The sequence below is a fragment of the Rhinoraja longicauda genome, chromosome 9, assembly GCF_053455715.1.
Source record: "Rhinoraja longicauda isolate Sanriku21f chromosome 9, sRhiLon1.1, whole genome shotgun sequence".
Classification (NCBI taxonomy): Eukaryota; Metazoa; Chordata; class Chondrichthyes; order Rajiformes; family Arhynchobatidae; genus Rhinoraja; species Rhinoraja longicauda.
In genome coordinates, this window is record NC_135961.1 from 3,192,156 (window position 1) to 3,204,062 (window position 11,907).

General features: G+C 44.5%; 1 protein-coding gene across 2 annotated transcripts in view; it reads right to left on the reverse strand.

The window, feature by feature from the left end:
* Positions 1 to 11,791, reverse strand: part of zdhhc14 (zDHHC palmitoyltransferase 14) — a 108,371-nt gene extending 96,580 nt beyond the window's left edge. Inside the window, exon 1 of one of the 2 annotated variants that reach the window (XM_078404699.1) lies at positions 10,333 to 11,791. In XM_078404699.1, coding sequence (XP_078260825.1) covers positions 10,333 to 10,559 — 227 coding nt within the window. In that variant the 5' untranslated portion in view covers positions 10,560 to 11,791. Of the gene's footprint in view, positions 1 to 9,893; positions 9,920 to 10,332 lie in introns of those variants that run through there. The other variant, XM_078404700.1, reaches the window with a different exon arrangement.
* Between the last annotated feature and the right edge of the window lie 116 nt (positions 11,792 to 11,907).

An 11,907-nucleotide genomic window follows, 5' to 3' on the forward strand; every position in this document is an offset into this window, starting at 1 on the left:
TTAATGCAGATAGGTACGAGGCGTTTCATTTTGGGAAGTCAAACCAGGGTAGGGCCTTCACAATAAATAGTACGTCCTGGACTGTGTTTATTCCCAGGTACTTTAGTCCCTGAAAGCGAGATAACATCCCTACCAAAACTATTTATGGTCAAAAGGCACAAAGTAGCCCAAAAGTGATAAACTTAACAAGAGGATATCAGTACCTGCTGAAATGAACACATTTCTGAGGTCCTTGAGACTATGAATATAAACTTTCAAATAATTTTGAACCATGACTGTCCTTGACAAACACGTCCATTCTCTTTTGTGTCAAACAAATGATTTCAGCCTTACCATCACCGCTAACCGACAGGCTGACAGAAAGGCCCAATGGCTTCAAAGCACACAATATATTTTCTGGTTGGAAGACTTGACAGACAAGAACTGCAGTCATAAATTCATAACAACTTCCACATCTGGGAAAAACACCCCAGAGAACAGCTTTTTTCAAGAGAAAAATACAACTGTAGTTTCTACCGAGAGGTCTCGCAGATGTCTGATGGAGATACTGCCATCATCAAGATCATCCTCAGTTGTCAAAGAGCTGCTCCTCGAATCACTGCAACTTTCATCCATCAAGTGATACAATAGGCATAATCTTCATCGAGTCATACAGCACAGAAACAAGCCCTTTGGCCTAACTTGTCCATGCCAACTAAGCATGTCCATCCACATTAGTCCCACCTGCAAGCATTTGGTTAACATCCCTCTAAACCTTTCCTATCCATGTACCTGTCCAAATTGGTTTTAAATGTTATTTGAAACTGCATCACTTACCTTCCTCAAGTACCGACTCTGGCAGCTCGCTCCATAGACCCATCACCCTCTGTGTGAAATAGTTGCCTCTAAGATCCAAGTAAACCTGTCCCCTCTCACCTTAAACCTATGTCCTTTGGATCTTGTTTCCCTTAAACTCTTTAAAGGACTGCATTCATCCTATCTATTCCCCTCTATATCATCATCCCTCAGTCTCCTGCACTCCAAGGAATAAAGTCCCAGCCTGCTCAACCTCTCCCTATTGATCAGGCCCTCAAATCCTGGCAACATCCTTGTAAATCTTCTCTGCACTCTTCCCAACTTAATAACATCCTTCCTATAGTAAAATGAACCCCAAATGCAGCCTCACCAACGTCTTGTGCAACTGTGACACATCTACCCTACCATACTCAGTACCCTGCCTGATGAAGGCTAATATACACAAAGCCTTCTTGACTAGCCTATTTACCTGTGACGCAACTTTCACTGCACCACAAGACTTCTAAGAACCCGGCCTTTCACTGTGCAAGTCCTGTTCCGGTTTCACTTCCCAAAATGCAACACCTCACACTTATCTGCATTAAACTCCATTAGCCATTCCTCAATCCACTTGCTCAGCTGATCAAATTCCTGCTGCAATGTTTGATAACCATCTTCACTATCTATGTCATCTGCAAACTTCAATAGAAATGCAGGCACATGGAACTACATACAGGTGCTGGTCTACAAAAAAAAAGATAAAATGCTGGAGTAACTCAGCAGGTCAGGCAGCATATCTGGAGGATATAACCAGGTGACGTTTTGGGTTGGGACCCTTCATCAGACTGATTTTAGTACGGGGAGAAAGCTGGAAGAGAGGTGGCAGCAGGACAGTATAAACTCCACGGTAATAAAATTGAATAAATTGCTATTGCTGCTGGTTGTGGCTTTCATTGCACATTTAGAACATTTAAAAGGCATTTGGACAGGTACATGAATAGGAGAGGGTTAGAGGGATATGGGCCAAACACGGACAGCATAAGCAAGCTAGGCAGAAGGGCCTGTTTCTGTGCTGTATGACTATTTAGTTTTAAAATTCTAATATATTCCTTCCATAATCAGATGGAAAGAATGAAAACAACCAGAGACTAACTGAAAAAGTTACGAAAAAGTGTGTGAATCAAATCCTAATGAGAAAGAGAATTAAGAAAAATGACCAAAAAAGAGAAAGGTTAATTTGATCATTTAAATTATTTCCAATAACAATTAATCTGAAGAAATGAGATCATCTGACAACATTCAATTGCACACCCCGACTCTAATTAATTTTCACAGTAGAATGGAGCAATTAGACTGGACAAATCTGACAAAAGACTCGTTTTGTTTCAATCCATCACCTGTATACAGTATCACTGGTTCATAACCAACACACATTAAAATTTGGAGTCTGTTCTATTAACATCAGAGTAGTACATGTGGGATAGCAACCTGTCATTTTACAAATTCAACTTCACATCACACACCCACACCTTATCCCCAGCTTCATATCACTTGATGCGGCAGTAACATTTCTACATAATTATGCCAGATACTAACAATACTGTTGCTATGATAGTAAATTATTGCCCTATATTAGAAGCGGGGAGGGGGCTATATTATGTTTCATTCCACCCAAGCAGAAATTTTGAAAGTTGAAGAGAGTGGCCGTCTTTTGTGCAGGATAGCGAAATAGGCAATAACCATAGTGTTAGAAAGAGGCAGATAATGATCGTTTGGAAGTACTCACAATAAAGAAAACAAAAAAGACAAGATTGCCTTTTTTTCCCCCATAGACTGGAGTGCTCAAAATAGACACAATCTAAAAGATATGAGTAGAACATGATTGAAAAGTAACCAAGATTGAGATTTAAGTTACAGGATTCTTAACTTTGAGAAGAGATAGATAAAATGGAATAATAAAGCATAAATGAAAGGCAATGCAAAGAAAGAATGTTCAGCTCTGGAAAATTAGTAAGTAGAATCTGTTTGGGTGGGGCGGAAATCGTAAGATGCAGAAAGCAAATGTGAGAACTGATCAGGAGACCCAATGCAGCAAGAGTAATCAGGGAGGATTTTAATCTACACTTTGACTGAGCAACCCAAGTAAGTATAAGACAATAACTGCAGATGCTGGTACAAATCAAAGGTATTTATTCACAAAATGCTGGAGTAACTCAGCAGGTCAGGCAGCATCTCAGGAGAGAAGGAATGGGTGACGTTTCGGGTCGAGACCCTTCTTCAGATGGATGCCAGGGGGGGCGGGACAAAGGAAGGATATAGGTGGAGACAGGAAGATAGAGGGAGATCTGGGAAGGTGGAGGGGAAGAGAGGGACAGAGGAACTATCTAAAGTTGGAGAAGTCAATGTTCATACCACTGGGTTGCAAGCTGCCCAGGCGAAATATGAGATGATGTTCCTCCAATTTCCAGTGGGCCTCACTATGGCACTGGAGGAGGCCCATGACAGAAAGGTCAGACTGGGAATGGGAGGGGGAGTTGAAGTGCTCAGCCACCAGGAGACAAGTTTGGCCAATGCGGACCGAGTTAGGAGTCAAGAGTGTAAGAATGATTTACTGTCATATGTCCCAAAACAGAACAACGAAATTCTTGCTTGCAGCAGATATGTAAACACAGTACTCTGTAAACACCGTAATATCATATCATATATATACAGCCGGAAACAGGCCTTTTCGGCCCTCCAAGTCCGTGCCGCCCAGCGATCCCCGCACATTAACACTATCCTACACCCACTAGGGACAATTTTTACATTTACCCAGCCAATTAACCTTCATACCTGTACGTCTTTGGAGTAATGCATAACAAAAAAAGATCGGTATAAAATAAACAAACAACCATTAGCAGTGTAAAGTCAAAAATAATGCCTGCCCCCCCACCCCACAAGTCTGTGTATTTTGAGGCTTAGTCAGAGGTTGTAATGTTTAATAGAATGATGGTTGTTGGAAGGAAGCTGCTCCTGGACATGGATATTATAGTTTTCAGGCTCCCATACCTTCTTCCCGATGGTAGGAATGAAGAGAGAGCACGGCAGGTAGTGTGGGTTTTCAATGATGCGCCATAACCAACCTCTCAAAGCTCAGGTAGACACAAAATGCTGAAGTAACTCAGCGGGTCAGGCAGCATCTCTGCAGAGAAGGAATGGGTGACGTTTCGGGTCGAGACCCTTCTTCAGCTCTTCTTCACCATGGACGTCAGTGCTACCGGTCGGTAGTCATTGAGTCACCTCACTCTTCAGCACCGGTATTATTGATGCGCTTTTAAAGCAGGTGCCAACCTCAGATTAATGAGATTGAAGATGTCTGCAAAAAGTCCAGCCAATTGGTCCGCACAGGTTTTGGGAGCGTGATCAGGTATACCATCAGGTCCAGATGCTTTCAGAGGTTTCACCCTCCTGAAGGATCTTCTGACGTTGGCCTCTGTGACTGAGAATGTCAAACCATCAAGGGGTTCTGGGGCCCAGAAAGGCACGACACTGTTCTCCCTATCAAAGCTTGCACAGAACGCATTGAGCTTAACTGGGAGTGATGCAACGCTGGTGCATAAGCTGCCCTCTGTTTTTTCCCTTGTGATGGTGTGCAAGCCCTGCCACAACTGGCAAACGCTCATCTCTTCCTGCAGTTTAGAGCAAAAGTCCCTTTTAGCATCTTTGATGGCCTTATCAAGGTTGTACCTGAACTTCTGTACGAATCTGCTTCGCCACACTTGAATGTCCGATATTTGGTGCTCAGAAGAATGCAGCCCTTCTGGTTCAAAGGCTTCTGGTTGGGGAACTCTCGGATGACTTGTGGAAACATACTGCTCCACATATTTCCTGATGAAATCAGTAACAACTGTGGCATATATTCATTCAGAATCCTTGAACATTGCCCAGCCTACCGAGGCCAAGTAGTCCGAGTCATCCCTCTGACTCCCCTGACCACCTCTGTGCAGTCCTCTCCACTTGGGGTAAGCTCTTCAGAAGCTGCCTTTAGGCAGAAAGGAGCGCAGCCAAAGAGTCTGATTTCCCAAAGTGAGGGCAAAGGATGGAGCAATGGGCATCTGTGATGGTGGTACAGCAGTGGGCGAGGGTGTTTGATCCTCTGGTGCTGCAGGACACATGTTGTTGGTACTTAAGGAGTGATTTCATCAGTTGCATTTGTTGAAGGCCCCGACTATGATGAGAAAGGCTGCGAGTATGCTGTCTGGTGCTTATTGTTCACGACGTGCAGCTCCGCCAGTGCTCCAGCATTAGATCAATGTTTGCCTGAGGATAGGGTGTAGTCTGCGCTCATGATGATTGAGGTGAATTCCTTCAGGAGGAAAAAGGGAATACTCCAGATGCGGAAAGCAGGAGATGGACACGACTACTACATCTGAGCACCACAAAGAGTTTACCATGAGACAGGCGCCACTACCTCTCCCTCTCCCAAATGCCTCTGTTTTGTCCATGCGATAGAGAAACCTTCGGGCAAGATAGCAGTCTGGGGAGCTGGGGGATGAGGCATATCTCTGTGAAACAGAACACACAGCATTCCCTCGTCTACCTCTGATGAAGAATCCTTGCCCTTAAGTCCTCCACTTTATTTTCTAGTGACAAACATAAGCCAGAATAATGGCAGGAGAGGGGGGGGGGGGGAAGGTTGTAGTCTCCAGCGCATCACTTACTTGTATGCCCCCCTGCCTATCAGCCATATTTTCAGACACAATGGAAGCCTCCCCAGCTATTCCTGGCACTGTACTTGCTGTACCTGTGATTCTCTACGATCTCTGGTATTTCCCTGCTGTGGAGGATTCCCATGCAATCGGCAGCCTTGCTGCTGTTGGGAGATTGCAATGGCGCTAATCCATTTAAATGGACCAACAACTTGTCAGTTACAACACTGATCTGTGTGGTTTCTTTTAGTCAAATAAGTCCAGCACTGCTATATTTGATTCTTTGCTGTTATGCTGCTTGCAAAATGTTGCCACTGAAAAGCACCATGAGTATTGTATGCATGAATTGAATGATAACCAGTTGATTTTCTGGATCGGTAAGTTGAAGAGCAAACCAGGCACAGGCTTATTTATGGGCGACAGGAAAAGATCAATCTATAATATTCTCATAATGGAACCTTTAGAGAAAGGTGATAAGATAATCACGTTTTATATTAAGATTGAGAGTGTTTTAATTCAATCTGAAGATCCAAAATCTAAGCGGAACAAAGCATCAAGGTATGAGGTACGAGTTGGCTGCTAGGCTGGAAAACGTCATTCAAAATGTCTGACAATAAACAGAACTTAGAACTTAAAGAATGCATGTATTTCTCTTTTAAGGCATAAAAATCCAATGGGAAAAGTGGCCTACCTGTGTCTCGCAAGAGAGATTAGTAGTACAGATCAATGGAAAATGCTTAAAGGGTTGCCAAAGATAAGCCGCACGATTGGGAACATTCAGAATCTGGTAAAGGAGCAACATGATATTCAAGGGGCAAGGTAATGTAGCACAAGAAAGTAACCTTGCGAGAGATATAGAACAAACTGCAAATGCTTCTCTAGAGATGTTGAAAGGAAAAGATCACCAATAGTTAATGTTGGCTCCGTGTCAGAATGAGACAGAAGAAATTATACAGAGGAATGAGGAAATGGCAATAAAAACCAATTCCTGCTCTTCTAGATGCTGAGTTACTCCAGCATTTTGTGATAACAAAAATCAATATATATTTTTATCAAGGAATGATTCTCAGAAAATAATTCTCAGAAATAGCCTTCATAAACAATAGTGGAGAAGGAAATGAGAATATAAAAAAACAAATTTCCATGTTTCACTGATTTGCATCCCAATAGACAATAGGTGCAGGAGAAGGCCATTCGGCCCTTCGAGCCAGCACCGCCATTCAATGTGATCATGGCTGATAATTCACAATCAGTACCCCGGGCCTGCCTTCTCCCCATACCCCATATCCCAATGGCTTAGAAGAGGTAGCTTTTGAGTTTGTGGAGGTACTGACTATGGTCTTTTAAAATCCGATACAATCTGGAACAGTTCCCAAAATTGGTAAGCAAAAATGGAATCCACCTATTAAGGCAAAAAGAGCAAATGAAGAACAAGTTATCCTAGCATCAGGAGGAGGGAATATGCTAGAATTTGTTATTAAGGACAAGCTAAAAAGGCAAAGAAAATAATAATCGGATTGCAGTCAACCTGGATTAGAGTCAAGCAACACGAAAACAGGCCCCATAGCCCAGAGCATCCACCTACACAAATTCCATTTTATTCTGCCTACATGCCCACTCACTGTTCTACATTCTGCCACCTATCTATACACTAGGAAATTTTTACTGACAAATCGGCACATATTTGGAATGCAGGAAGATAGATATCCACACTGTCACAAGGAGAAAATGCAAGCTCTATATAGACAACTCCCAAGCATGGATTGAACTCGGATCATTTGAGTCAAGAGCCAGCAGCTGCAACAATAAAAAGGAAAATCACAATTGACAAATCTCTGAGATTTCTAAGGTAAAAGTGCATATTGGATCTTTGGGCTTCCAGAACTTTGAGAGACAAAAAGCAATTTTTGTATACTGAAGAATGCAAAGATTTGGTGTCCCAAAGCAAATGTTCTATGTTAATCAGGCTGGGAAGGCAAACAGTATGTTTGGTTGAATGGAAGAGGATTTGAGTGCGCGAGTAAAGTTGATGTAGACAATAACAAAGAGCCTTGGAATCATGTGCCTGGCTCCCATCTTCCTACCTAAATATATATATATTTGCAATTAAGAGTCTACAATGAAGGTTCATCAGGCTAGTGCCTAGAGCTGGGAGTTTGCTGAAACTGGAAGAATTAGAGGTGCTCACAGTGATAAAAAGTCACAGCACAGAATGAGGCCCTTCAACCCACTGAGTCCTTGCTAACCATAATCCACCCATTTACACTAAACCAATTTTATTGTCCCCATATTCCTAATAATTCCCCCAGACACTATTAATCACCTATACATTTCTCAGTGAAACATGCAACATTTTTATGTTGCTAGATAGACACAAGAATGGTGCCACGGTGATTCATGAAGGATGGTGTTAAAGCTGGAAAGAGTACAGGGAAGATTTATGGGGATGTTGCCAGGACTTGAGGGCCTGAGCTGTATGGAGGTTGCGCAGGCTAGGACATTATTTCTAGGAACACAGGAGGATGAGGAGTGATATTACTGGTATATAATATCAAGAGGGGAATTAATCGGAAAGAGAGGCAACTGAGGGGTTGCTGGGTATATTGAATGAGCTGCCAGAGGAGTTAGTTGAGATAGATACTACATTGAAAAGAATTTTGGACAGATACATGGATAGGAAAGGTTTAGAGGGACATGGGCATGTAGGGCTAGTGTTATAAGTCTTAGCGGAGCATTCGATACAGTGGACCACACCATCCTAATTGACCGTCTCCGGTACGGGGTTGGCGTTGATGGCACTGCCCTGAGCTGGTTGGTTTCCTACCTCAAAAATAGGAGTTTCTCCATCAATATACGCAATATTTCCTCTTCCCCAGCTGGCCTCTCCTGCGGGGTTCCACAAGGCTCCATCCTAGGCCCCATTCTCTTCTCTCTGTACATGCTCCCCCCCCAGGCAAATCGTTCAAAGGCACGGCATTTCTTTCCACTGCTATGCGGATGACACACAGCTTTATCTACCCAACAACTGGTCAAATTTAATCAGCCTCATGCACTGCCTTGAGGACATAAAATGTTGGATGGCACAGAACTTCCTTCAGTTAAACGAGAGCAAGTCTGAGGTCATCCTATCCCCCCCCCCCCCCCCTCCCCCCCCCCCCTCCCCCCCTCCCCCTCCCCCCCCTCCCCCTCCCCCCCCCCCCCCCTCCCCCCCCCCCTCTATCAAAACGATAACAGGCAGCCTTGGAAGCCGATCCTCCCTAGTCAAACCGCATGTCAAAAACCTTGGCGTGATATTTGACTCCGCTTTTAAGTTTGACAAGCAAGTCAAATCTGTGGTAAAAGCCAGCTTCTTCCAGCTTCGTACCATAGCTAAAATCAAACCATTCCTCCAATTTGACGACCTAGAAAAAAATCATCCACGCATTCATTTCCTCCCGCCTAAACTACTGCAACTCCATATACACTGGGATCAGCAAATCATCCCTGTCCCGCCTACAATTGGTCCAAAACGCTGCAGCGAGACTCCTGACGGGTACCCGTAAAAGGGACCACATCACTCCGATTCCGGCTTCTCTCTCCACTGGCTCCCAGTACTGTACAGAATCGATTTCAAGCTCCTCCTATTCACATACAAAGCCCTAAACGGGCTTGCCCCCCCCCCCCCCCCCCATATCAAAATCTCCAGGTCCCTCAGGTCTGCCGACTTGGGGCTACTGACTATCCCGTGGTCCAGGCTTAAGCTCAGGGGTGACCGCGCTTTTGCGGTTGCAGCACCTAGACTGTGGAACAGCATCCCTCTCCCCATCAGAACTGCCCCCTCCATCGACTTCTTTAAGTCTAGGCTCAAAACCTATTTCTACTCCCTAGCGTTTGAGGTCCTCTGACGGGGCACTGTAAACTGTTTATGTATATGTTGTTAGGTTTGTGTGCTAATGTATGTTATTTTTTAGTACCTGCACAGATGTACAGCACTTTGGTCAACGTGGGTTGTGTTTAAATGTGTTATACAAATAAAATTGACTTGACTGGACTAGTCTTGGTCTGTAGGGGCAAGTGGGGCGGAAGATAGACACAAAAAGCTGGAGTATCTCCGCAGGCCAGACAGCATCTCTGGAGAAGAGGAATAGGTGACGTTTCGGGTCGAGACCCTTCTTCAGACCTGTGTCTATCTTTGGTTTAAGCCAGCATCTAGTTTCGTCCGACACAAAAGTGGGGCCGAAGGGCCTGTTTTCCTATGTTGCTTGACTCTATGATTGAGACCAGAGGAATTTCCTCGCATCTTCCGTTTGTTTTCTCCCTTCGAGAACTGCAGACGCTCGCTCAGTTGCTGTGCGTCTGAAGATATAAATGCAAGACGTTTTTTCCCGATATCAACGAAATCAATTCGAGCTTGGTACAAGAAAGTAACACAGAGAAAAATCGGCCACGTACCTAGTGCACGGCAGAGTTGGCACTCCTGCTTCTATTTCTAATGTCCCATGTTATGATTCTTTTTGAAAGAAACTTATTTTCGTAAGAAACTGTTGAAATACAAATGAATGAGGGACTTTGGAACTCAGGTTAAAAATTATGAGACCCCCTCTTTTAAAAATTTAAAACTAAAATACGAAGACGAAAATTGGGAAAGTCTTGTAGTCGATACAAGACTATAAATTAGAAATACTAGGAGAAAATATGCGGCGATGCCAGAAAATGATTCACGCTTTCCCCACCTTGCTGCATTTAATGCGCAACTACAGCATTGAACACATTCCCCCTAAAACTTGGTTTCGCGATATTTGCCAAATTGAAACATTTACAACAGAAATCTGCGCAACAGCTCAATTTCTTATAACATAAATTAAAAACATTATGAATTAAAATTACTTACTCGAACGCAAAAAAGAATCCACTGGTGACCACGATCAAGACAAGGGTTAGATAGAAGACCCCCGTTTGACTGGCCATCATGATTCTGCCATCGCAGTAAAATTTATTTCTTCCTGGGAAAACTTCCCATTTCCTCTGCGGAATTTTCTTCTTTTTAGGAGACTCCATAGGACATGAACTCTGAGCGGCAATCTGACTGTATTCGCACTGTTTCATCGGGGACGGCATCAATATGTGCAGCGTTGTATCTCACCCCAAAATGACAATGACTAAAATCATGCAGATGTCGGGACAGTTGTTGAAAAAGCACAATGACATCCCAATATTGTACGTATGGGGCGTGCTTCACATTGTTGATCGATACGGACATTCATGCTTTTAAACATCCAGCGAAATTATATGGTCGTATTTTGTTGATCTTCGGTCACAACTCTTGCAGTTTCTCGCAAATACGTCCCCGCTGTACAAATTATCTTTTTAAACAGCCACGTTTCCTTTTCCTGACAGTCTAGACGACACTTACACGATGGTAAACATTGCATCGAGAGACGCACCTGGTTCAAATCACCAATTTTCACCCTAAAGGATAACGCCCATTTGAAATTGCTTGAATATTTCCCGAAAGTGATCTGCTGAGCAAATATTCGGATTCACTGAAGACTTCCTTTTTATTTATATAAACAACAAGTTCCACGTGGAATAGGAGGACAGTGTGAGGAAACCCTCGGGATCCCGAGTCGGGATCCGCCCGGAGACTGAGCGACCTTCTTCTTCGATGATGTTTACAAATGATTTCGCTGTTTCAAGACAAATTGACAAATTCCTTCACAATTCTGTATCCATGTGGTTGAATTGTGCACGGACGAGAAGATCAGTTTGCTGGGGCTAGGCTCCTCTCGCCTTCACACCTAATTCGCTGGCAGTTAATGAAGCAAACCATCGCTTAAAGGAAAATAAAGGCGGGTGGATCGGGCGACGCTCAGCTGGGGGGTATAATTGCCTGGCAGCCGCCACATTTCCCCAAGGCTGGGGCAGGCGTTAAGTAAATATCCCAAGTGACGAAAAATGGCTCCTGGAGAACCACACTGGCTGCTGCCGACTGACTGGGGATGTCTTCATTAGAGGGAGATGGCGGCGTCCTCCGACCACCGCGGTGCGGCCCGGGGAGCCCTCACCTCTCAGCTCACTCCACCTGACCTGGCCCCTCAAAATGGGGGCCTCCAAACAACAACAACAACAACAACGCCTCAGGAAGCCCTCCCCTCTCCTCTCCTCCCTCCCAAAACAACAGACAGCCTTAACAAATCGGGGTAATGGACGGGTCCCCTCCCTGTCAGAAAACAGCGGGTGAGGGCAGGCAGGCAGGGAGAGAATGATGATGGAGGAGGAGGAGGAGGGCGCCCACTCGGCTGCTCCGACACGGCCGCAATGAGGGAGGGAGGGAGGCAAAGCCGCTGTTGCCTTCGCCGCCACAACACGGCCGCACGCTGCATTCTGGGACATGTAGTCTCACTCGGGGACGGGGCGCTGGCCCCGGACGCCGGCGAAACTACGCGTCCCACAATGCAACTCACAA